We start from the raw sequence: 27,102 nt of genomic DNA, 5'->3' as shown, positions 1-27,102 counted from the left end.
CCACATCGGACTGTAGGTTATTTATTTAAGGTTAGTATGATCCAAAAGGAGGGCGGGTCATCTAATATTTTGCATGAGGTTTTGAGGTTGTGGTTTGGCAGTCAAGGAGTGTGTGTGTGTGTGTGTGTGTGTGTGTGTGTGTGTGTGTGTGTGTGTGTGTGTGTGTGTGTGTGTGTGTGTGTGTTAAAAAAACGTTGCCAAAAAGCAACGCTGGGCCTTGCAGGGATAGGACAGTGTCACCCACCAAAAAAAATCTCATTATCAACCAGTAAACTTTAGAAGGTAATGGTAGGCAATCAGGAGGGAATATGGGAAATGGGACAGATCCAAAAATGTGTTTTTTTAAAAATCGGCCAGATGGTGGTGCTAGATGGGACAGATGTATTTTGATGACATGACTTTAGAGATACTGTGTACCACTTTGCATGATTTTAGGGCAAAATCTGTAGGAGCAGTGTCCACAAATGTGTTTTGCAAAAATCGGCCAGATGGTGACACTAGATGGGACAGATGCAGTTTGATGATATGACTGTAGAGATACTGTGTACCGCTTTACGTGATTTTAGGGGCAAATCTGTAGGAGCAGTGTCCAAAAATGTGTTTTGCAAGAATCAGCCTCATGATGGTGCTAGAAGAGGGCCATGTGAGAAATGAGGGGTGGAGGTTGTGGTTTGGCAGCCAAAGAGTGTTTGTGCAAAGTTTGGCATGGATAGGGGCAACGGTGGCGGAGATATGAGTAGGGCAAAAGTGGGACGTGTGACAGACAGACAGACTGACAGACAGCCGGTGGAGGTTTTGATAGTAACTGCGACCGTTGACAGTCGCAACAAAGCTGCTTCAAACACTGCAGGGTGCAGTGGGAGGAGACGGCCGTCTCCGCCCAGTTCTGCACGCTGCAGTGAGGGATACTCGGAATTGTAGGAGTTGAGGCATCACATTTAATACATCAACATAACTGAAGATTACTTTTACACAAGACATAGAAAATGACAACTTATTCAAACTGTTCCAGGAGTTCTAAGCCTTTTTTGTGGCAACCCTGAGAGGATTATTGCCACAGAATTCAGGGAGCATCCTCACAATGCCCTGCTGATGGCACATATCAAGTATGAGGGAAATTAAACCTTGAATTCAATAGGCTATAGCTCCTCAATCAAGTGTTTCACAGCTGCCGCTAGATTTGCATGCGTGTGTGTGTGTGTGTGTGTGTGTGTGCGTGTGCGTGTGCGTGTGCGTGTGCGTGTATGTGTGTGTGTGTGTGTGTGTGTGTGTGTGTGTGTGTGCGCGCGGCCTGCACGCGTGTGCTTACTCTGACACACTGGGGCGGCACCATCCCATCCATTAAGCGTGCACCTGCGTTTACTGGACCCACGGACCAGTTGGTAGCTAAGATGAATGTGAATGAATACAGCATAGCATGTCAACGGTCATGTCTTCATTATAACAACTCAAATGAAATTCACATACAATTTCATGCTGTTTAATAAACGCATTTCCAGATGTCACACTGATACGGTGTCACGCGCAGAGAACAGCTGAGAATAGCAGACCTACAAGCTCACAGCGGTCGCATTCACAACACGGTTGTGAGCTTGTATGTCAGCTGTTCTCGGCGCGCAATAAATAATGTTACGGGGTGAAGAATATGTCTCGCTAGGCGTGTCTCACAAGCCAACACACACCCAGGAGATGGAATGAACTGAAACCAAACCGCATCACGGCAACCACACTTGCAAAATAATTCGGTCCTTGTCCTTTTTATGCCCATATATGGAGATCCCTGATGTGATCAATATCAAGCCCATATCTGGAAATGCCCATATATGGACATATTGTGTCTGTCTCTGTTGTTTCAGTGTGTGTTATGCTATTTTTGGCAAAGACATTTGGCGTATAGTGAAAACAAGAGCATACCAAGCTGTCTAATAGTGTGTTTATGTATGCAACTTGGTAAAAGCGAATTGATCCCAGTTTAGGACAAAGGACAATTTCACAATGAAAGTAAATCGCTGTGTGAGTGAATGTGTCATCATACCCTAAGAAGCACGTGTACTCGGCCTCTGACCCAAAGACGAAATCCTCTCCCTTCACAAGCTTCCACTCTGCATGCTCTGCATCGCCAGGGGGACCACATCGGACTGTAGGTTATTTATTTAAGGTTAGTATGATCCAAAAGGAGGGCGGGTCATCTAATATTTTGCATGAGGTTTTGAGGTTGTGGTTTGGCAGTCAAGGAGTGTGTGTGTGTGTGTGTGTGTGTGTGTGTGTGTGTGTGTGTGTGTGTGTGTGTGTGTGTGTGTGTGTGTGTGTGTGTGTGTGTTAAAAAAACGTTGCCAAAAAGCAACGCTGGGCCTTGCAGGGATAGGACAGTGTCACCCACCAAAAAAAATCTCATTATCAACCAGTAAACTTTAGAAGGTAATGGTAGGCAATCAGGAGGGAATATGGGAAATGGGACAGATCCAAAAATGTGTTTTTTTAAAAATCGGCCAGATGGTGGTGCTAGATGGGACAGATGTATTTTGATGACATGACTTTAGAGATACTGTGTACCACTTTGCATGATTTTAGGGCAAAATCTGTAGGAGCAGTGTCCACAAATGTGTTTTGCAAAAATCGGCCAGATGGTGACACTAGATGGGACAGATGCAGTTTGATGATATGACTGTAGAGATACTGTGTACCGCTTTACGTGATTTTAGGGGCAAATCTGTAGGAGCAGTGTCCAAAAATGTGTTTTGCAAGAATCAGCCTCATGATGGTGCTAGAAGAGGGCCATGTGAGAAATGAGGGGTGGAGGTTGTGGTTTGGCAGCCAAAGAGTGTTTGTGCAAAGTTTGGCATGGATAGGGGCAACGGTGGCGGAGATATGAGTAGGGCAAAAGTGGGACGTGTGACAGACAGACAGACTGACAGACAGCCGGTGGAGGTTTTGATAGTAACTGCGACCGTTGACAGTCGCAACAAAGCTGCTTCAAACACTGCAGGGTGCAGTGGGAGGAGACGGCCGTCTCCGCCCAGTTCTGCACGCTGCAGTGAGGGATACTCGGAATTGTAGGAGTTGAGGCATCACATTTAATACATCAACATAACTGAAGATTACTTTTACACAAGACATAGAAAATGACAACTTATTCAAACTGTTCCAGGAGTTCTAAGCCTTTTTTGTGGCAACCCTGAGAGGATTATTGCCACAGAATTCAGGGAGCATCCTCACAATGCCCTGCTGATGGCACATATCAAGTATGAGGGAAATTAAACCTTGAATTCAATAGGCTATAGCTCCTCAATCAAGTGTTTCACAGCTGCCGCTAGATTTGCATGCGTGTGTGTGTGTGTGTGTGTGTGTGTGTGTGTGTGTGTGTGTGTGTGTGTGTGTGTGTGTGTGTGTGTGTGTGTGTGAGTGTGCATGCGTGCGTGCGTGCGTGCGTGCATGTGCTTACTCTGCTGACACACTGGGGCAGCACCATCCCATCCATTAAGCGTGCACCGGCGTTTACTGGACCCACGGACCAGTTGGTAGCTAAGATGAATGTGAATGAATACAGCATAGCATGTCAACAGTCATGTCTTCATTATAACAAGTCAAATGAAATTCACATACAATTTCATGCTGTTTAATAAACACATTTCCAGATGTCACACTGATACGGTGTCGCGCGCAGAGAACAGCTGAGAATTGCAGACCTACAAGCTCACAGCGGTCGCATTCACGACACGGTTGTGAGCTTATATGTCAGCTGTTCTCGGCATGCAATAAATAATGTTACGGGGTGAAGAATAATGTCTCGCTAGGGGTGTCTCACAAGCCAACACACACAGGAGATGGAATGAACTGAAACCAAACCGTGTCACGACAACCACACTTGCAAATTCGATCCTTGTCCCTTTTATGCCCATAAATGAAGATCCCTGATGTCATCATTAAGCCCATGTCTGGGAATGCCCATATATGGACATATTGTGTCAGTCTCATGATAACCAGTGTGGTTGTCACGACGCGAGTCACACTTGCAAAGTAATTCTGTCCTTGTCCCCTTTATGCCCTTATATGGAGATTGGAGAACCCTGATGTCATCGATATTAAGCCAATATCTGGGAATGCTCATATATGGACATATTGTGTCGGTCTCTATTGTTTCAGTGTGTTTTATGCTTTTTTTGGTGAAGACATTTGGCGTATAGGGAAAACAAGAGCATAGCCTACCAAGCGTGTTCTTTACAGGTCTGTCTAATAGTGTATTTATGCATGCAGCTTGGTAAAAGTGAATTGATCCCAGTTTAGGACAGAGGACAATTTCACGATGAATGTAAATCGCTGTGTGAGTGAATGTGTCGTCATACCCTGGGCGGCACGTGTACTCAACCTCTGACCCAAAGACGAAATCCTCTCCCTCCACAAGCTGCCACTCTGCATGCTCTGCATCGCCAGGGCGATCACATCGGACTGTAGGTTATTTATTTAAGGTTAGTATGATCCAAAAGGAGGGCAGGTCATCAAATATTTTGCATGAGCTTTTGAGGTTGTGGTTTGGTAGCCAAGGAGTGTGTGTGCAAAGTTTGGCATGGATTGGGGCAACGGTGGCGGAGATATGAGTAGGGTAAAAGTGTGACGTGTGATAGACAGACAGACAGCCGGTGGAGGTTTTGTTAACTGCGACCTGATACAAAGCTGCTTCAAACACTGCACTGTGGGAGGAGACGGCCGTCCCCGCCCAGTTCTGCACGCAGCAGTGAGGGATACTTGGAATTGTAGGAGTTGAGGCATCACATTTAATACATCAACATAACCGGAGATTACTTTTAGACAAGACATAGAAAATGTCAACTTATTCAAACTGTTCCAGCAGTTCTAAGCCTTTTTTGTGGCAGCCCTGAGAGGATTATTGCCACAGATGGCACATATCAAGTTTGAGGGAAATTAAACCTTGAATTCAATAGGCTATATTTCCTCTGGTCCTTGAGAATTTTAGATTTTTATTTGAAAGAGCAGCAAATGTGTCTAGGTAGCATGAAGACATTGATGAAGGCTCATGTCAGCGAGGAATGATTTTTTTTTACAGCATTGTGATAGAAGCTGGATTTATTATCAAGTGTTTCACAGCTGCCAATAGATTTGCCTGTGTGTGTATGTGTGTGTGTGTGTGTGTGTGTGTGTGTGTGTGTGTGTGTGTGTGTGCGTGCATGTGCTTACTCTGCTGACACACTGGGGCTTCACCATCCCATCCATTAAACTTGCACCGGCGTTTACTGGACCCACGGACCAGTTGGTAGCTAAGATGAATGTGAATGAATACAGCATAGCATGTCACGGTCATGTCTTCATTATAACAAGTCAAATGAAATTCACATACAATTTCATGCTGTTTAATAAACACATTTCCAGATGTCACACTGATACGGTGTCACGCGCAGAGAACAGCTGGGAATAGCAGACCTACAAGCTCACAACGGTCGCATCCACGACACGGTTGTGAGCTTGTATGTCAGCTGTTCTCGGCGCGCAATAAATAATGTTACGGGGAGAAGAATAATGTCTCGCTAGGGGTATCTCACAAGCCAACACACACACAGGAGATGGAATTAACTGAAACCAAACCGCGTCACAGCAACCACACTTGCAAATTCGATCCTTGTCCCTTTTATGCCCATAAATGAAGATCCCTGATGTCATCAATATTAAGCCCATATCTAGGAATGCCCATATATGGACATATTGTGTCAGTCTCATGATAACCAGTGTGGTTGTCGCGACGCGAGTCACACTTGCAAAGTAATTCTGTCCTTGTCCCCTTTATGCCCATATATGGAGAACCCTGATGTCATCGATATATCTGGCCAATATCTGGGAATGCCCATATATGGACATATTGTGTCAGTCTCTGTTGTTTCAGTGTGTTTTATGGTGTTGGAACAACAGAAGTTCAGGAGAGAGAGAAACACACCATGACTCCACCCCCTCTCCACCTACCTGCCCTCACGCTACCTACCTGGCCTACCTGGCCCTTAGCTCCGCCCCCCTAGTCAGCTACCTAGCTCTATTTATCCTCACTCTAACGTCCCAGAACCCCTCTTGCTTTTTCGTATGCTACGCTTTGCCAAGCAACTTCGACAAGCAACACACGTACGTTACTACCTACCTTTTGCCATGTCCGACCTCGACCTGTTCGCCTCCGACGACGAGTCCGTTACCAGCGCCGCCAACCCGGGGAATCCTACTCCAATCCTCAGGGACCAAGCGCGGCTGAGCCAGGCCAGCCTCCCGTTCGGACAGGCCAACAACAACCGCAGCCAGCCCAGCCAATCCCGCCGATCCAGCCGTAACAGCCCCGCCGTCAACCCATCCGGTCAGTCAGCCTTTTCCCGAGCTTCGACCCACTCCCGCCGTTCACCCGTGGTCACCGAACCAGCCACTCCAGCCCGGTCCCGGGGCCGTTCTCCGAGACGATCGGAACACAGCCAGTGTACACCACGGGGCTCCCCGCCCCGCAGCCAGGCTAGCCAGCACCGCAGCCAGGTTAGCCAGTACCGCAGCCAGGTTAGCCAGCACCGCAGCCAGGTTAGCCAGCACCGCAGCCAGGCTAGCCAGCACCGCAGCCAGGCTAGCCAGCATCGCAGCCAGGCTAGCCATCGGCCCCACGGCAGCCGAGCCAGCGAGCGCCGCAGCCACGGACAGCAATCGCCTCCCGGCTCCTCCAGAAGGAGCCGCCATCAGCAATCCATCCTGCCGCCCAACATCGCGGACTGGACCGTAGCGGGACTCCAGTGGCAGCTGCAAACCCGCGGAATACGCGTCCCCCGGGCAACAAACAAAGCAGAGCTATTCCGCCTCTACACCGAAGCGCTGGCTACCACTGCGATGACAACAACAACAACAGCGGGGCCTTCCACCAGCCGGGCGCTTCCCGATGACGTCACCCGCCAAACTCCCCGCGCAACTCCACCGAGCGCGCCAAACAATGATGACGTCACACGCCAACTCGACGAAGCCACGGCTGGCCCGGCCACGCCTGACCAGAACAACCAACCACCAGCCATATCCTTACAACAAAACAATACTACTACCACTACTACTCCTACTGCCTTTACTACTACCAATACCTCTACTACTAAATGATCCCTGATGTCATCAATATTAATATCTAGGAATGCCCATATATGGACATATTGTGTCAGTCTCATGATAACCAGTGTGGTTGTCGCGACGCGAGTCACACTTGCAAAGTAATTCTGTCCTTGTCCCCTTTATGCCCATATATGGAGAACCCTGATGTCATCGATATATCTGGCCAATATCTGGGAATGCCCATATATGGACATATTGTGTCAGTCTCTGTTGTTTCAGTGTGTTTTATGGTGTTGGAACAACAGAAGTTCAGGAGAGAGAGAAACACACCATGACTCCACCCCCTCTCCACCTACCTGCCCTCACGCTACCTACCTGGCCTACCTGGCCCTTAGCTCCGCCCCCCTAGTCAGCTACCTAGCTCTATTTATCCTCACTCTAACGTCCCAGAACCCCTCTTGCTTTTTCGTATGCTACGCTTTGCCAAGCAACTTCGACAAGCAACACACGTACGTTACTACCTACCTTTTGCCATGTCCGACCTCGACCTGTTCGCCTCCGACGACGAGTCCGTTACCAGCGCCGCCAACCATGACTGTAAGGGCCTACCTGGCCCTTAGCTCCGCCCCCCTAGTCAGCTACCTAGCTCTATTTATCCTCACTCTAACGTCCCAGAACCCCTCTTGCTTTTTCGTATGCTACGCTTTGCCAAGCAACTTCGACAAGCAACACACGTACGTTACTACCTACCTTTTGCCATGTCCGACCTCGACCTGTTCGCCTCCGACGACGAGTCCGTCACCAGCGCCGCCAACCCGGGGAATCCTACTCCAATCCTCAGGGACCAAGCGCGGCTGAGCCAGGCCAGCCTCCCGTTCGGACAGGCCAACAACAACCGCAGCCAGCCCAGCCAATCCCGCCGATCCAGCCGTAACAGCCCCGCCGTCAACCCATCCGGTCAGTCAGCCTTTTCCCGAGCTTCGACCCACTCCCGCCGTTCACCCGTGGTCACCAAACCAGCCACTCCAGCCCGGTCCCGGGACCATTCTCCGAGACGATCGGAACACAGCCAGTGTACACCACGGGGCTCCCCGCCCCGCAGCCAGGCTAGCCAGCACCGCAGCCAGGTTAGCCAGCACCGCAGCCAGGTTAGCCAGCACCGCAGCCAGGTTAGCCAGCACCGCAGCCAGGCTAGCCAGCACCGCAGCCAGGCTAGCCAGCATCGCAGCCAGGCTAGCCAGCGGCCCCACGGCAGCCGAGCCAGCGAGCGCCGCATCCACGGACAGCAATCGCCTCCCGGCTCCTCCAGAAGGAGCCACCATCAGCAATCCATCCTGCCGCCCAACATCGCGGACTGGACCGTAGCGGGACTCCAGCGGCAGCTGCAAACCCGCGGAATACGCGTCCCCCGGGCAACAAACAAAGCAGAGCTATTCCGCCTCTACACCGAAGCGCTGGCTACCACTGCGATGACAACAACAACAACAGCGGGGCCTTCCACCAGCCGGGCGCTTCCCGATGACGTCACCCGCCAAACTCCCCGCGCAACTCCACCGAGTGGCGCGCTCGGTGGAGAACAATGATGACGTCACACGCCAACTCGACGAAGCCACGGCTGGCCCGGCCACGCCTGACCAGAACAACCAACCACCAGCCATATCCTTACAACAAAACAATACTACTACCACTACTACTCCTACTGCCTTTACTACTACCAATACCTCTACTACTAACCCTCCTATTTCTTTGTCTAATGTCAACCCCGTGCCTGCCACCCACCCATTAATGTCATTTTTGTCTGCTTTATCATCCCTTGTCCCGCAGGCTGCACTTTCATCCCCCCCTCCCTCTCACTCATCCCTACATCCCACTCAAATTTCCTCTTTTCTTTCCTCTCTCTCTACTAACCCCACTGCAGCAGCCACACCTGGCACCAGTGGATCCTCTTTCAATTTCCCTTCCTCTCTCGGGCATGCCATCCCTCCAACCCCCGGTACATCAACAGGCGATGGCACTGCCCAACCCTCCCCCTCTTTTCTGTCCTGTCTCCCGCTTAATACCCCACCCCCAACCCCCCCCTCCCTTTACCCTCGCCACAGCTCGCATCATGGACCCACCAGCCAACGCCATCGCCAGGAACCCCCAGCCAATAGCCACCTCCCTCCGAAACAACATCATCCAAGGTAACAACATCGACCTCGCCCTCCTCCTCCGCCCCTCCACCACCAACACTGAACCCCGATACCTAGACTGCGGCGACATCACCATACAACTCCACAGCTCCACCCCCGCCCGGTCATCCATCCTCACCGTCCCAGAGTTCTTCCTGGCTTTTTCCATGTTCCGAGACGCCCTCTGCTCCGCCTACCCTTCCCGCCGCCAGGAACTGGATGACTACATGGCTGTGCTCCTGGACCTGGCAGTGCATTTCGGGGGCTCACTGTTCCAGGAGTACCATCGTCAGTTCGCAGCCATGGCAGCATCCAGACTACAGCAATTCAACATCGCCACCTACTGGGGCCACCTCGACCTGGAGCTATACTGCCGTATATTCGCAGGCAGGGCCGCCGTGTCCTGCAGCCTCTGCGGCAACCCCGCCAGCCAATGCACCCTCGCCGCCCCCCGCCCATCCACCTCCAGAGCAGCCACAGCCAGCCCAGCCATGCCCCCCCTCCTCAGCCTCCCCAGCGTGCCTCCAACACGCTCCCCAGTCTACCCTGCCAAAAGCCGCACCACCGACCGGCATGGGCACCCTGTGTTGTTCATGGGAAAAAGCATGATTTGTAACAATTTCAATGACCTGGGCTGTTCAGCCAGCTCTTGCAAATTGCTACACGTCTGCAGCCACTGCGGCGGTTCCCATGCCCGTGCCACCTGCCCCCAGAACCCCACCAGGCCATCAGGCCCCAGTTCACTATCCCAGCATATATCCACCCCCATCAACATCCCCGCCCTAGCCGCCGAATTGTCCAACCACCCAGACCCCGCCATCGCATGTTACCTCCTCGGAGGCCTCAACTACGGCTTCTCACCCGGTTTAGTCACCATCCCAGCCACTTCACACACCTGCCAAAACCTCCAGTCCGCCACCACCGACCCCGACTCAGTCACCTCCCTCCTGCAAAAAGAGGTAGACTCCGGATTCATGATCGGCCCATTTTCCACCCCACCATTCCCCACCTACCGCATCAGCCCCATCGGCATTGCCACCCGCAAATACTCCGGTAAAAAAACGAACCATCGTCGATCTCTCATCCCCCCACGGCACATCCACCCCCAGCATCAATAGTCTCATCCCCAGCCCCGATTTTTCCATGCAGTATTCCTCCGTAGACGGCGCCATAAACCTGATCCGGCTCGCCGGTAAAGGCGCCTTTCTCGCCAAAGCGGACATCACTGCCGCCTTCAAAATTATGCCCCTCCACCCCGACAGTTGGCACCTTTTTGGCGTCCGATGGCGAGACAATTACTACTTTGCCGTCCGCCTCACGTTCGGGTGCAAAAGCAGCCCCAAAATTTTTGACTCCCTTGTCGAGGCCCTCTGCTGGATCCTGACCAATAATCACAAACTCCCCTTCGTCACTCACTTGCTAGACGACTTCCTCGTGGTCACCCCCCCTTCAGCCCCCCCCGCTTCCGGTCTCACCACACTCAAGTCACCTCCGTCTTCAACACCCTCGGCGTCCCCCTAGCCCTCGACAAAACCGAAGGTCCCCTCACTTCCCTGGAGTTCCTTGGGATCACCCTGGACTCCACCACTTTCCAAGCCTCCCTCCCCACCGACAAACTCAACCGCATCACACTGCTGCTCTCCAACTACCTCAACATCCCCCAGTGCACCAAGCAACAGCTCCTCTCCCTACTCGGCCACCTCAACTACGTCATCCGCATTATCCCCCAGGGCCGCTCATTCATTTCCCACCTACTCCATCTCTCCACCTCAGTCCCCTCCCTCCACCACCAAGTCACTTTCGACCCCCCCTGTCAAATGGAACTCCGGCTCTGGCACCTCCTCCTCACCAACTGGAACGGCATCACATTCTTTTACGACGACTTCATCTCCTCCCCCGAAGACCTCCAGCTATTTACCGACGCCGCCCCCTCAACCGGTTTCGGCGGCTACTACAACGGAAGATGGTTCTCCTCCCCCTGGCCAGACGACTTCCACCAGCTCGACCCCAACAACACCCAGACCTCGCCCTCTATGAACTCTACCCCATCGTCATCGCCGCCGCACTATGGGCTCCCGAATGGACCAGCAAAAGCCAGCAAGAGCCGTCGCAGACTGCGTCCCGTCTGAAGACGGGTCTTATGACCCGTCTGATGCTGCGTCAGTGCTTAAATAGCGGTCAAGACGCAGCTTTGCGTTCAGGACGGAGCTGCCGCGGCTCAAGACGCGATTCTCGGTTTCGCGTCTTCCGCGGCTCAAGACGCGATTCTCGGTTTCAATCACGTCTTTTAACCTCAAAGACGCGGCTTGGACACTACAATCGCGTCTTTGATCTCAAAGACGGGGCTTGGAATCGCGTCTGGCTGGAACTCGGTGTGGCCGCTGAGGAGACATGTAACCCGCAAAGTCTGCTGTGTGCTGTCCTTGCATCTATTAGATACATTTTAGTATTATTTATTGTCAATGGAACATGCTATAATACAGTATCTGGCTTAAAGTCCTGTTCGCAATTTGGTGTTAGGGGAGTTTCTCACCTGAACTGAGTCAGTGGGTCCCTAGACATGAAAAATCACTGAGGTGCTCGTCCGCCATAGTGCCACGAATGGCGCAATGGCCAAATCAAATATGGCTGCCATCGGCTATGATGAAAATCCAACTTTTCTGTTTCTGGGTGTATAGGCACATGTAATACCTCTATTTGGACTACTTGTGGTGTGGGGAATTCATTTCTGATATTGTTTTGACCATTTTGGGTGATTTGGACCTCAAAAGGTCATGGTCAAGGTAATTTTGCTATTCCGAAGACCGTGGGCCATAACTTGGCCATTGTTAGGAGTAAAAACAGGTGCAGTAGGTCTAAATCAACTAATGCTGACATGTATAATTCATTTCTGACATTGTTTTGACCATTAAGGATCATCTTGTCTTTGAAATATCAATGTCAATGCCATTTTTCAAAAACGATTTTGTTCATTACTTGCACTTTTATAGTATTTTTTGTAAGTTTGTTACTATTTTATAGTAAGTTTGTTTTGTTTATAACAAAAGACATACTAGTGAGAAATACAACAAGTAAACATCCACATTTAACTTTAAAGGGGGGTTTAAAATGGGTGTTTAAATGAGCAAATAAGACTATTTACGAATAAAAGTGACAAATACAATTACACAACAAAATCACACACAAAATTAAATAACAATTTCCCTCAAAGTGCACCATATTATGATTGTGTGCATGCAAGTTAGTATGAGGTGTTTTTACAGGATGGATTTGTCATTGTTCCATGGCAAAATATGATGCACAGAACTCCATCAGTGTCGAGTGTCTTGCTTCAGACATGGCAGGAGTGTACTAAAGTCAAAGTGCTCCTTCCATCCATCAGAGCTTGACATTGACTTTTTGAGGCAGTTGTCCTTTGGACAAGTATATTTCCCATTCACTTGTCCGGGGTCAAAAGTCACTTGTCCGGATAAAAATGTCATACATTGAAATAATAACAAAAGGACGGCTAATGACCCCCCTTGTCCCTCCACTCCATAGTATGGGCACTTGTCCCGGACAACAGGACAAGCCTTTATGTCATGCCATGTTCCATGTTCCATTGGTTCTAGTCTTTCCTCAGGTTCCTTGGCTGTTGCGAGCAGGTGGCAAGAAATGCGCTAGAAAGGTGCCTTGTTGGTCTCAGCAGTTGTATTTCTCTGCTACCAATACTGTGTCTTGTTCTGTCAAGGTCTTTGCCTCCAAAGTTTGTAGATATTGTACTCGGTCAGAAGCCATAACTGCATGTTTAATCCTCACCTGGCCAATGCAGTCATCTCCTGTCTATAAGGCATATGTGCCTTGATCACTGTCTTGGCTAGTGGTGCTCCAAGATGAGACTGCTTGATGCAGTGGAAGTGAGTCTAACCAGTGCCATACTGCTGCCAGCTCTCCTTCATCCCCAGTGCTTGGAAATATGGGGTGTAGTATAGCAGTAATGTGAAGGAGACAACAACTCTCTGGGGTCCGCTCATAGTTCTGACATCCCATTATTCTGACCATTAGGTTAGTGAAGGTTAGGGATAGGCTTAGTTATAATGGAGGCTGTACAGACACCAGGTGTCAGCCTCCCCAATCCTATTCAAGATGTCTGCGATCTCTTCTCCACTAGCGACATCATCAACAGAGACAACAGCTGATAATGGTAAATGGACTGCATTTACAGTATATAGCGCTCTTCTCCAAAGCGCTGTACAATGTATTTCACATTCACCCATTAACACACACATTCACACATACATTCACACCATGAAACCATGCAAGGTGCTCATCTGGAGCAGTTAGGGGTTCAGTGTCTTGCTTAAGGATACTTCAACAAATAAGCAGGAGGAGCCAGAAATCGACCCTGGAACCTTCAGATTCCAAAGCAGCCGTTCTACCTACATCTCCACAAGCTTGAATGGACACCACATTCCGAACACACAGCTGGAGAGCTGTTTGTTCTCCTCAGACAACCAGAATTTGTAAAGTTGATGAGGGATGGGTGTGTCTGTCGACTCTGTTATCTCTGATGATAATGAGTGGCTCCCTGCAAAAGGGGCTGGAGGTGAAGAGATCCCAAAGATTGAACTAGATTGAGGAGGCTGTCACCAAGCTGCTGGTACATGTGGAGTCAACTGGCCCTATTATAACTAAACCTACCCATAACCCTAACCTAATGGAGGGAATAATGGGTCGCCAGGATTATGAGTGGACCCCAGAGAGTTATCGTAGTGATACTTCCAAGCACTGGGGATTAAGTAGATCTGGTAGCAGTATGGCACTAGGTGTGCAGCGGCACATGCTTCTACAGCATCAAGCATCTTGGAGCACCACTAGCCAAGACAGTGATCAGGGGACATATGCCTTGGAAACTGGAGATGACTGGGGACTAAGCATGCAGCTATGGCTTCTGACCGAATACAATATCTAACAAACTTTGGAGAGGCAAAGACCTTGACAGAACAAGACACAGCATTGGTAGCAGAGAAGTACAACTGCTGAGACCAACAAGGCACCTCTTGCCACCTGCTTGCAACAGCCAAGGAACCTGAGGAAAGACTACAACCAATGGAACATGAATGGATGCAAGGAACACTTCGACACTCGAGGATATGGCTGCCTTGCTGATGGATATCGGTGCATCATATTTTGCCATGGAACAATGGCAAATACATCCTGTAAAACACATCATACTATCTTGGATGCACACAATCACAATAAGGTGCACTTTGAGGGAAATTGTTATTTAATTTTGTGTGTGATTTTGTTTTTTATTTGTCACTTTTATTCGTAAATAGTCTTATTTGCTCATTTAAACACCCATTTAAAAACCCCCTTTAAAGTTAAATGTGGAAGTTTACTTGTTGTATTTCTCACTAGTATGTCTTTTGTTATAAACAAAACAAACTTACTATAAAATAGTAACAAACTTACAAAAAATACTATAAAAGTGCAAGTAATGAACAAAATCGTTTTTGAGAAATGGCATTGACATTGATATTTCAAAGACAAGATGATCCTTAATGGTCAAAACAATGTCAGAAATGAATTATACATGTCAGCATTAGTTGATTTAGACCTACTGCACCTGTTTTTACTCCTAACAATGGCCAAGTTATGGCCCACGGTCTTCGGAATAGCAAAATTACCTTGACCATGACCTTTTGAGGTCCAAATCACCCAAAATGGTCAAAACAATATCAGAAATGAATTCCCCACACCACAAGTAGTCCAAATAGAGGTATTACATGTGCCTATACACCCAGAAACAGAAAAGTTGGATTTTCATCATAGCCGATGGCAGCCATATTTGATTTGGCCATTGCGCCATTCGTGGCACTTTGGCGGACGAGCACCTCAGTGATTTTTCATGTCTAGGGACCCACTGACTCAGTTCAGGTGAGAAACTCCCCTAACACCAAATTGCGAACAGGACTTTAAGCCAGATACTGTATTATAGCATGTTCCATTGACAATAAATAATACTAAAATGTATCTAATAGATGCAAGGACAGCACACAGCAGACTTTGCGGGTTACATGTCTCCTCAGCGGCCACACCGAGTTCCAGCCAGACGCGATTCCAAGCCCCGTCTTTGAGATCAAAGACGCGATTGTAGTGTCCAAGCCGCGTCTTTGAGGTTAAAAGACGTGATTGAAACCGAGAATCGCGTCTTGAGCCGCGGTTTCGCGTCTAGAAGACGCAAAGACGTGATTGAAACCGAGAATCGCGTCTTGAGCCGCGGCAGCTCCGTCCTGAACGCAAAGCTGCGTCTTGACCGCTATTTAAGCACTGACGCAGCATCAGACGGGTCATAAGACCCGTCTTCAGACGTGGACGCAGAGAGTCAGCGGCTGTCTCTCGCAAAAGCATCCTCATCCACACCGACAACACCGCCGTTGTCCACATCATAAACAAAGGCCGCTCCTCCTCACTCCCCATCATGTCACTCCTGCGCCGACTCACATGGCTTTCCGTCACACACCAATTCATCATCCAAGCAGCACACATCCCAGGTTACCACAATGCCATTGCTGACTCACTTTCCCGTTTTATGTTTCAAAAATTCAAGACACTGGCTCCACACTCAGATCCCCATCCAGTCCTGGTTCCACCATTTTCAGACATCATCTTCCCATAAACCACCCCCTCCACCACCTCATCCTGCAGTCCTAGCAGTCCGTCCTCCAGGGCGTTGCCGATTCCACCTTGTCCTCCTACTGGACCGCGTGGACCAAATTCAGGTCATTCCACCACCTACACAACATCCAATTCCCTTCCTCAGACCTCATAACACTCTCAGCCTACATCAGCCACAGCCACTCAACACACTCCACCAGAGTTCCACAATTCGAGCGTACCTCTGTGGAATCTCTTTTTTCTCCAAACTCATCACCGGCTCACCCCATCCATTCACACAGCACCCACAAATCACCCTCCAACTGAAAGGCCTCCAGCGCCTCGAACCATGCCTCCCCCCAGTCGCCTACCTCTCACACTAGACATCCTCGGCGCCTGCATACATACCATCCGTTCAGGCTACCCGAACCAAACCACCTCCCCCACTCTAGAATCTATGTTCCTCCTCGCCTTCTACGGCTTCCTCAGATGCTCAGAGTACACAACCCCCAACTCTATTTTCGACCCCAGCATCCATCCCTGCCTTTCAGACCTAGCCATCCACGACCACAATACCCTCGTGTTCACAATCAAAAAGAGCAAAGCCTCCCAGTGCCGCTTAACCACTATCTACCTTTTCCGCCTCAACTCCACAACAAGCCCATACGAACCCCTAGCCAATCACATCCGAGCCAGACTTTCCCATAACGCCCGACCCTCAGACCCCTTGTTCACAACAGAAAACGGAACAGTAGCCACCCGCAGCTGGTTCCACTTCCACCTCCGCCGAATTCTCACCATCTCAGGCATCTCAGCAGATAATTACTCAGGCCACTCTTTTCGCATCGGCGCCGCATCCACAGCCGCTAGCCGTGGCTTACAAGACCACACCGTCCAACTGCTAGGCAGGTGGACCTCGCAAGCCTACTTGCGCTACATACGCACTAGCGTCCAAGACCTCAGAGCAGCCCACCATGCCCTAGCATAGTCCTGAAGCTGCCCTTTGTTTCTCCTTTTGGGGGTTAGTCCACACCGTCGCAACATCTATCGCAGTGGCCCTTACGTATACTTTTTGGGGGTTCAGTCCACGTCGCCACTGACGCCGACGGTGCAGACGCTCACGCTATACGACCCCTACCCCAAAGACTCCAGGGTCCGCGACCCTCCCCGGAACCGATACCCTCCCCAACCCCCTTTCCATTGACTCATTACGGTTGGTTTCATTATAACCTTGATTGATTCACATTGTTACCATATTCATGCCTGCTTCGATCACTGCTCATTAATTACCTGCCTTACTTCATTAAAACCCTTAAACCTGTTCATGGTGTGTTTCTTGTTAGCTAGTGAAATGCTATTTTTGGTGAAGATATTTGGCGTATAGGGAAAACAAGAGAATAGCCTACCAAGCGTGTTCTTTACAGGTCTGTCTAATAGTGTGTTTATGCATGCAGCTTGGTAAAAGTGAATTGATCCCAGTTTAGGACAGAGGACAATTTCACGATGAATGTAAATCGCTGTGTGAGTGAATGTGTCATCATACCCTGGGCGGCACGTGTACTCGACCTCTGACCCAAAGACGAAATCCTCTCCCTCCACAAGCTGCCACTCTGCATGCTCTGCATCGCCAGGGGGACCACATCGGACTGTAGGTTATTTATTTAAGGTTAGTATGATCCAAAAGGAGGGCGGTTCATCAAATATTTTGCATGAGGTTTTGAGGTTGTGGTTTGACAGCCATGGAGTGTGTGTGTGCAAAGTTTGCCATGGATAGGGGCAACGGTGGCGGAGATATGAGTAGGGAAAAAGTGTGACGTGTGACAGACAGACAGACTGACAGACAGCCGGTGGAGGTTTTGTTAACTGCGACCTGAGACAAAGCTGCTTCAAACACTGCAGAGTGCTGTGGGAGGAGACGGCCGTCCCCAGGCGCGCGGGAACTAATACATCTCAGGGTGGGCTGGGCTGAGCTCGGAGACATGCACGGCGCGCGCGTGCGTGTGTCCGTGCGCGCGCGGCCGCGTCGCAGGTGCGGCCGCGAAACAGAGCCACGAAACAGAGCCACAGACAGATAGGCAACACACACACACACACACACACACACACACACACACACACACACTGACACACACACACACACACACACACACACACACACACACACACACACACACACACACACACACACACACACACACTAATGCCCTGTTCTGTTTCACTAACAAACTAGTGTGTTTCAAAAATATAAAACCCCCAGCCATGCAGAATAATAATAAACTACAGCGCAAAGCGCACAATAGCCTGAAAAAAAAACAACAACTGCACACTTAAGCTTAACAACAATAATTATTTTTTTATTACAGGCGTAACAGGCCAACCACTACAAACTGAACTGCACAGCGGTATAAAGTACAGAAAGTAGCCGATCAGAAAACAAACTGGTTCTACATCCACACAATCCACTGGTCTATTTTTACTGTTAAGATTATGATCTCTATTGTCTTGTTATATTTATTGACTGAATAATTGTGTGCATTGAAGAACTTTTATTGTGAAGGGTGGGACCGGAAGTGCTTGATAGCTAGGAGTATTTAAGCTGACAAATAAATCTGCCTCAGTAGTGTGTGTCATTGAGTTCCAGCCTGAGCTGATGCCTCCTGTGTGAAGTTATTTCTTGATTGTTCTGATATCCTCCGTCTATGTATTCTTCACTTCGAGTATTCCTGGTACATAACAGAGCGCTGAAGTACACTCTGTTAACAGGTTATGGGCCACAGGTAGTACCAAAAATATTTTCGAGGTGAAAAGTTTGTAGCCGTGCTAGGCTGCTAACAGCATGGCCAGGTGGGCTGCTTCGAGTAGCCGTTGGACCCGGCTTGTTTTTGATGGAGATGAGGAGAAGTATGAACTTTGGGAGACGAGGTTTTTGGGGCATTTGTTGCTTCAAGGATTGAAGAATGCCGTCCTAAAGGAACCAGAGACGGGTGAAGACGAGGAGAGAAATACCTTGGCCTATGCCGAGCTGCTCCAATGTTTGGATGACAAAAGTGTGTCGCTTGTTATGCGGGCAGCAGCTGACAATGGACGCAAGGCGCTCAGAATCCTCCGAGAGTACTATACAAGCAAAGAGCCAGTGCCTTTCTCAGAGTCCAGGACCAAGCTCAGAGGTGAGGACATTGAGAGGAGGCATGCGGCGGCAGCGGAGGAGGGCGACTGCGCCATGGGGATTCAGATGCGGCCGAATGTGAAGAGGGCGGCTACAGGTGACCGGCGGCGGTGTTACCGATGTCATGTGAGAGGTCATGTCGCAAAACTTTGTGATCGCCAGCAGCAGTGGTGCGGCCACTGCCACAGTTCCACACACCGGTATGCTGCCTGCAGAAGGAGACAGCGCCAGCGGGACTGCGTCAAGAGAGCCTCGGACGAGTGCAGCGGCGGCGACGGCAGCGAGTGCAGCGGCGGCGACGGCAGCGTCAGCGGCGGCGGCGTCAGCGGCGGAGGCGGCAACAGCAGCGGCCGTCGCAAGTGCTCATTCCGAGTGAGTGACGCTGACAGTGGTGGCGAGATTCAAAGAGGACATCATGTCAAGAAGACGGGTCTAATGGTCGACACGAGAGCGACGTCCCACATCATCACGGACATGAAAAAGTTCGCGAGATTCGATGACAGATTCCAGCCAGAGACTCATCGAGTGCAGCTGGCTGACGGTACGAGTTGCAGTGGCGTGGCAGAGCGCAGAGGAGATGCGGAGGTGATCATGGTCGACAGCAGGGGGCAACGCCACAAAACCACCTTGAAACAGGCGTTGTACATTCCCATGTATTCCCAGGACGTGTTCTCTGTCCAAGCAGCAACCACGAGAGGTGCCACTGTTATATTCACGAAAGGTAAAAGTGTTCTGAAGTGCAGAGATGGAACAGAGTTCAACATTTATGCGCACGACAGACTGTATTACTTGAACACAGTGAACAATGATGATGGTGATGAAGATCAGTGTAATGGGTGTTACGGTATGCAGAAGGTCGAGTCTATGTGTTATGTTGTGCAGAAGCGCAGGTCTAAGTGTGTAGAGAAACAGACACAGACAGACATTTATGTTGAGGCTGCATTAGTTGCACCTCAGAGAGAGCAGATCAAGTCTGAGACTAAATGTAAAACCACACGTTACCCACCTCGAGTGAGGAGGAGAAAACGAGTAACTTCAAATGACTATGTATCTGACTACTGTTATGGCTTGAAGTCTAGTATTGCAATGAATGAGGAAACTGAATCACTGAACAGAAATGATGCGTTTGTAACCCGACTGTTTGAGGGCAAGAAAGCAGTGGGGGAGAAAAACTGGAAAAAGAAAAAGAAATGTTCATTTGTTTTGGGGTAATGAACTGACTTTTTAAGGTAACTTGTATTTAGTAAATGTGATACTGATTATGATATGGTGAATGTTGAAATACTTAAATATGCTTGAATTTTATTATTGACAAAAAGAAGAAAAAGAAAAAAAAAAAAAAAAAAGTGTCTGGGATCATGAGATGATTATTTAAAAGTTTTTTTTTGAATAACACATGTATGGTGATTGTTGTAAAGTTAAATGTGAATTGAACACTGAAGACTGAAAGATTATTTATTGTATTTATTGGGAAGAGAAAAGAAAAGAGAAATCCAATGTGAGATCAAGTGGGGGTGTTAAGATTATGATCTCTATTGTCTTGTTATATTTATTGACTGAATAATTGTGTGCATTGAAGAACTTTTATTGTGAAGGGTGGGACCGGAAGTGCTTGATAGCTAGGAGTATTTAAGCTGACAAATAAATCTGCCTCAGTAGTGTGTGTCACTGAGTTCCAGCCTGAGCTGATGCCTCCTGTGTGAAGTTATTTCTTGATTGTTCTGATATCCTCCGTCTATGTATTCTTCACTTCGAGTATTCCTGGTACATAACAGAGCGCTGAAGTACACTCTGTTAACATTTACAATAGAACTTTACTGAAACAAACACATACTGGAAACAAGGCTCGAAATGTATAGTTGTTTTTTTTAACAGCCTAGTGTGACGTTAACCAATCAAGAGAAATCTCAAGTATACAGGCTTTTCTTATTTTTTTTCTTTCACTTTTCTAAACATGGTTGTCTTTTTCTTTATTTTGCTGTGTGTAACAGCATGACTTCAGCCTGAATCTCCTCAGACAAATTAGTTAAGGACTTCAACTATGACATAACAGCCAGTGCCATGTAGGCAGCTCAGACATTGTAACAGAGAGGGAGAGGGAAAAGAGAGGGAGGGGGAGAGAGAGAAAGAGAATGGGAGAGAGACACTCCGACTGTCCCAGGCAGCATCTGTGTAGGAGAGAGATAGGGGGAAAGGAAAGATGCTGTCGGTCTGATGTACTAACTGGACAAACAAATAAATGATACAAAGATGAAACAAATATAAAACAGCACAGCATAAAATAAAGTTATCTTACCTTTACCAAATGGCACCAAACGTAGCCTTGCGTTCCGGTGGTGTGTTTCTAATGAAACTCCTAACAAGGCTCGGCAACGTGTCCAGCTTCTCCTGGTGCGCATGCATCACAGCCAGATGTGTCAGCCTCTCCTGGCTCATGGTGCTTCTAAGCCAGGTTTTAAGTCGTCGTAGACTGGAGAATGATCTTTCTGATGAGGCAGCTGACACAGGAAGGCACAAACAAAGTTCCACAAGCATCGCAGTCTCTTTAAACAGTGTCCTCGTCTGTGGTTTTAGTGCAGCTATAAATCCAGCAACGTCCAGGGTAGATTCTATTTTTTTCCCGACGGTCAGGTCGCCCATCATGTACAGCTGTCGCTCCAGGCGTACTCGATCAATCTCTTTTGGGATTTGAACTTGATCCAGTCCTGAAAAGGTTTGATTGGCTGCAGCAATGAGGATTTCTTCTCTCTGGGCAGCGAGTGTCATCCCCTCTTGGTCGAATCGTCGCTCCACCTGATTGATTGTTTGATTGAATACTTTATTAGCAGTTCGCATAGGAAAAGCACAGCGCAATACAGTATAGTACAGTTCAGATACAAGGTCTACTAATATAGGCTTTAAACCCAAGAAAGCAAACCAATATGGCTTGTTTACATAGAGGGTATTCAATTAATATATTCATATGAATATTAATACCCCCTATGTAAACAAGCCATATTGCTTACAGTATATGGTGTACTGCGTATAATTATGTACATTATTAGTCTTGTATTGTATATTTACAATATATATATTACTGTAAAACATATAATTAACATTAATACCTCGGCATTGATCAGGTCCAGGGCTTCATAAAACTGACGTCTCCATAGTCCTAATCCATCCTCTGACGACGTAGACACAGCTTCAGGTTCAGAGGTGTCACGAAAACGGGAAGGGGTTATGATTGCCCTGGTTGGTGTGGGCATCTTGAATGTATACTTCGTCCGTCGTGCCGTGCCGCGCACAACGTGATGAGTTGTTGTTAGCGTGTAGCAGCGCCGCACCGCAAGGTTATTTTGGAGAGCTATTGTGTGTGTACACACACACACAGGCTACACACACAGAGTTTATGAGTCACGGACCTCAGTCCTCCGAGACAGCAGGACATATGATATGTCTGCTAAAAGGGCTCAGAGCTGCCGAGGAGGAGGAGATCGCTGGACGCTCGTTCTAAGCTTGCTCCGGTGTCCCGGCCAGGTCCTCCATGGGTTTAGGGGAAGACACAGCAGTGTATGGCCGACAAAACCGCCTCATAGACGGGGAGAAGCGTGTTGACCCTCGTAACTAATCTCTGACACCTTTTTTGAAGAAGACATGTACTTTTTTACCGGTCTAACCATTGATTTTATAGCGAATGCTATATAATTTTTACCCCTAGAACTGATAGTTTTAAAGTTGGTTTAGTAATCGACTCCGCCCCTCCCCCCATATTAGCCCAATCAAATTAATTTATTTCAGTTACTGTACAGAAAGTACTACTTTCAGTACAGTAACTACAATACATTAATTTGATTGGGTCATTTAACATGGGGGTACATGACATCATTAAAAAAAATTGGCTAATTTGATAGCCTTAATTAGCTGTTTTGGCCATGTCACTCAACCTTCAAGGACATTAATGCATTCCAGGGCTGCACCAGCAGTGATCTTTGGGCACTGGAGGCTTCTGACCACTGCCTCAGATGGCTCGAAAAGAGCTTCACTGATCACCAATCTGAAATATGTTTTTGCTTTCTTTGCTTGTTTGTACGGTCCAGCCACTTTAGCGCGAGTCTCACCCCTCATTGACTTATCTTGCTCAAATGTTTTTAGAGTCTCGAGAAGTACTGGATATGCAGTGATAACTTGTGAGATGGCATTGGCCCGAATGCACCACCGAGTGGGACATAGTCCCAAAATATTACACACCACCTCTTCTGTTCCAAAAAGGGATTGAAACAGGGTTTTGCGTTTGGATGATTCTCGGATAATAACAGAAACAGCTTGAACGAAGTTTAATGAGTCAGCGACCAGTGTCACTTCCCTCGAGACCTCCTGCAGAGCCGGGTCCAATGCATGATTATTGCAATGAACATATAAGGATCCTGGGCACGCTATTTTCAGTTTTGCCTAGACACCATTGAATCGCCCAGACATGTTAGCTGCCCCGTCAAAACAGTATCCTTGCAAACGTTCAAGAGGCAAATTGAAACGTAGAAAGATGTCTTTGATGCATAAAAACAGTGTTTCTGCTGTTGAGTCACGAGCATTGTAGAATCCGAGAAACATGTTGTGTGCTGTTAACGTTGATTCCACAAACTGTAAACAACATGAGAATTGCTCACTTGTGCTGATGTCTGTTATCCGCTGTAAGTCCAAAGAAATGACACTTCTGAGCTTCCGCTGCAATCTCACGTTGTATTGCATGTGCAAACATTTTAATCACCTCGCGGTGATTCATGTCCTCGGAGTGGCATCCCCATACACCCCAGGTATTTAATGGATCTGAATAAAAGTTGCAACACTGCCCTGGCAGTCTGTTGATCTCTGGCTGCAGCATTCGAAATCAATGCATTGATTGGGGTTTGTTTGAGCAAAGCTATTGCACGGCTAGAATCCAAATGCAAATCTGACAACTCGTGATGATGGAACTTTTCTGTGGCCCTTTTCCAGTTTGTAAAGCCTCCTTTGGCGAATGTACTGTCAGTGTCATCACGCAATAAATGTTTTTCAGTACAAATAAAGCAAAGCACCGAATCGGTTTCTTTAACATAATGGAGCCAAGGCCATTTCTCAAACCAGCTTTGTTGAAATGATCGCTCAGATGTCTCCTTTCCACACTTTCTCCCAGGAAACTTCATATGTGGCTGAAAGGGCTCATCTGCCTCCATACAGTCCGAAGTAGTAGGCCTAGTTGGTGGTTGTTTATGCCCAATAGATGCCTCTAGCTCTGCTGAACTTTCTGGCTGTGGCTCAGGTTCATTTTCCATTGTGTCGTTGTTGCTAGCTGTTGATATGTTGTTGTTTTCATCCTCCTTCTCCTCCACGTCAATTATGTTATCGGTTGTGTTGTTTGGTTTAGTTTTCTTTTGAGCCGGTGAAAAGAAATCTGCTATGGTTTTTCTGCGTTTCTGCTGCTGGTTATTTTCCATGTTAATTGTTAAAACAAAGGTTGTGAGATGCTGATGCTGCTATCCTATCCGTCACTGTCTTGTCTTGTGATTCATTAACCTTGCCTGCGTGCAGCCTGTGTTTACCGGCATTATGCGTCGCGCCTTCCTTGTTCCGGGAGCAGGTGACCACCCATGTGACAGGCCCTTAACTGTGAACTTAACAAGATCTGCACCTGGCTCAATGACAACAGACTCTCAATTCACCTAGGCAAAACTGAATGTATCCTCTTTGGATCTAGTCAGAAACTTAGCCTAGTTGAGAACTTCACAATTAAAGTAGGTGACACTGTGATAGAAAGAAAAAAACACATCTGCTACCTGGGTTGCATCCTGGAGGCTAACCTATCCAGTGAAAAAATGACCACCAAGGTAATCAATAAAGTCAATCAACGAATCCGCTTCTTGCAAAGAGTTGCCCCGCTGATCAATATTAAATCCCGAAAGACACTAGGAGGTGCTCTTATTGGGCCCCTCATTGATTACGGAGTCCTTGTCTGGTATCGCGACGCCCCAGCTGCCTTAAAGCTAAAGCTCCAAACAGCCCAAAACAAACTAATTAGGGTTGTGCTTGGTCTCCCTCCTCTGACCCACCTTACCGAGCATCACCACGAAAGCGTGGGGTGGCTCAAAGTAGCTGACAGAGTACAGCATCTTGCAATGGGCCTGGTGTACAAGATACACTACACCTCCAAGATTCCCATGTACTTGACAAACTACTTCTTAAAGGTCAAGGATGTCCACGATCATAACACCAGAGGCAGCTCCACTAATCATCATCAGCGTAGATTTAACACTAAACAAGGTGCTAACTCGTTCTCCTGCTATACCATCAACATGTGGAACGCCCTTCCACAAGCCCTAAAGGAGAGCAAATCCCTAGCCTCCTTCAAAATTGGTATGAAAAGTCACCTTCAGTCAGCAGCTACCCGTGACTTGTAAATAGACTAAGCCCCCATGCTCCCCCCCCCTTTTTCTTTGTATTCTGCCTTTTTGTATTTGATGTTATGCTTTTGAAACTGATATGATCCTAGATAAAGTACTATGTTCTATCCGTCTGTCTTCAATGTTATATGAGATACTTAAAGTGTGGTTCCTGTGGAAATAAGCCTCGGCTTTCTAGGATCTCCTTTTAGTTGACCTTGTACCAGTGATTTGTACTGTCATGAAACTGTACTTTTTTTCTATTGCAAACTTCTAATAAATTCTTCAATCAATCAATCAATTGTGATCATAACACCTTTTTCGACTTCTATTTTATTTCCAAAAGTTAAATACATTGTTTTATATTTATATAGGCCTATACTGTATTAAAATAATAATATTAATAATAATATATTAAAAAACAGGAAAAAAAAATCCCCCCCTGGGGAGGCGCCAGCCCCCATAGCCCCCTTTTCCCCAAAACTGTACCTTGCATTTTGTGTGTTTCTGAACTTAGGGTTCTATAAATTCTATCTGACACGCTTGGGTGATTGATTAACTGGATTGGACTCCTCCATTGAGTCCAGTCTAGTCTGTTCAGTCAAACAACCGTCCCAGTCAAAGAGGATTAAAATTGGATTAATCTATTTTAACCCAGTTTAATCTGTTCTATTAATTAATAGTTCCGTTCACAAGGTTTGGAGACACCTATCTTGCTATTGGGTCGTTAGTAAGCCCCGTTCCTTTGCGCTCCATCCAGTTATTGAGAAAAATTATTATTTTTTATTATTAAGATCTAAATTTCCATTGAATTCTTTAGATTTTTCTTTTTGGAAAAAATAAAGAATTTTTACTTAAAGCCCTGCTAGTCATATCAATTATTAATTTAATTTATGAGACTAACTGAGGGATTTTTATCTAAACCCATAATTTACAGAACTTATTTCACAAGTTTCCATCGTGGGAAACAGCTGTTAAATTTGAGTTCACTTGCTGGATGAACCTAAAGGAATTGTTGTGTTATTAGTGTGGAAAAGGAATATAAACCCAAAACAACGCTTGGAGCAAAACATATTTATTTTAATTATCAGGGTTCAATTTATTTCTCCCTGATATTCCAGCTGAAGTTAGTCAAACTAACGCCTGTTGTGTAATCATGGAGGCTTTTGTCTCGATGATCAAGTCCTTAGCGACAACTGCTAACTTTAACGGTCCACCCATTTTGGGGCCTTATTCCAGGACGGTTCAACCGGTTCTAAAAAAACTGGCTTGCCAGGTTTTTAAGACGAAGCGTCCGAGGCCCAGCAACAAGCTTGAATTGTTTGCTTTAGAACTCATAGCGAAAGGTGATATAACTTTTCAAGAGAGACAGAGCGATCCTGATCGAGAGAGGAGAAGATGCCAGCCGCCGCCCTATGGGGACCGCCGCCGGCCCTCCTCTCACAATCACAACTGCTTTTCCTTGCCTGACGGTGAGGTCTCTCGTGACTGTAGTCTAAGCCCGTTCCACAAACTGAGTCTCAGTGACGGAAGTACGAACGAGGCCAATTTACTTCGGTCGGGAAGCTTGTCAACCCGTCCTACGACACGGGAAAGCCCTTTGCCTAGTGATAAAAGCCTAATTCAATCCCTTGAAATTGGACAACTGTCCATGCTTACTGCAACA

The 27,102-nt window shown here is 47.7% G+C and overlaps 1 protein-coding gene across 2 annotated transcripts in view; it reads right to left on the bottom strand.

Annotated features, from left to right (window-relative positions):
* Nucleotides 1-27,102, bottom strand: part of LOC308280799 (uncharacterized protein) — a 91,580-nt gene that overhangs the window by 9,696 nt on the left and 54,782 nt on the right. For both annotated transcript variants that reach the window (XM_080755117.1, XM_080755116.1), the window contains 7 exons: nt 17,419-17,521; nt 5,194-5,273; nt 4,344-4,446; nt 3,443-3,522; nt 2,036-2,138; nt 1,310-1,386; nt 1-10 (listed from right to left, as the gene is read on the bottom strand). The exon at nt 1-10 is cut by the window's left edge and continues 93 nt beyond it. In XM_080755117.1, coding sequence (XP_080611243.1) covers nt 1-10; nt 1,310-1,386; nt 2,036-2,138; nt 3,443-3,522; nt 4,344-4,446; nt 5,194-5,273; nt 17,419-17,521 — 556 coding nt within the window. The remainder of the gene's footprint in view (nt 11-1,309; nt 1,387-2,035; nt 2,139-3,442; nt 3,523-4,343; nt 4,447-5,193; nt 5,274-17,418; nt 17,522-27,102) is intronic.

Source organism: Nannobrachium achirus (genome assembly GCF_963921795.1).
Source record: "Nannobrachium achirus genome assembly, contig: SCAFFOLD_237, whole genome shotgun sequence".
Taxonomy (NCBI): Eukaryota; Metazoa; Chordata; class Actinopteri; order Myctophiformes; family Myctophidae; genus Nannobrachium; species Nannobrachium achirus.
Note: the sequence above shows the minus strand (reverse complement) of the source record. Positions and strands in the feature narration are given on the sequence as shown.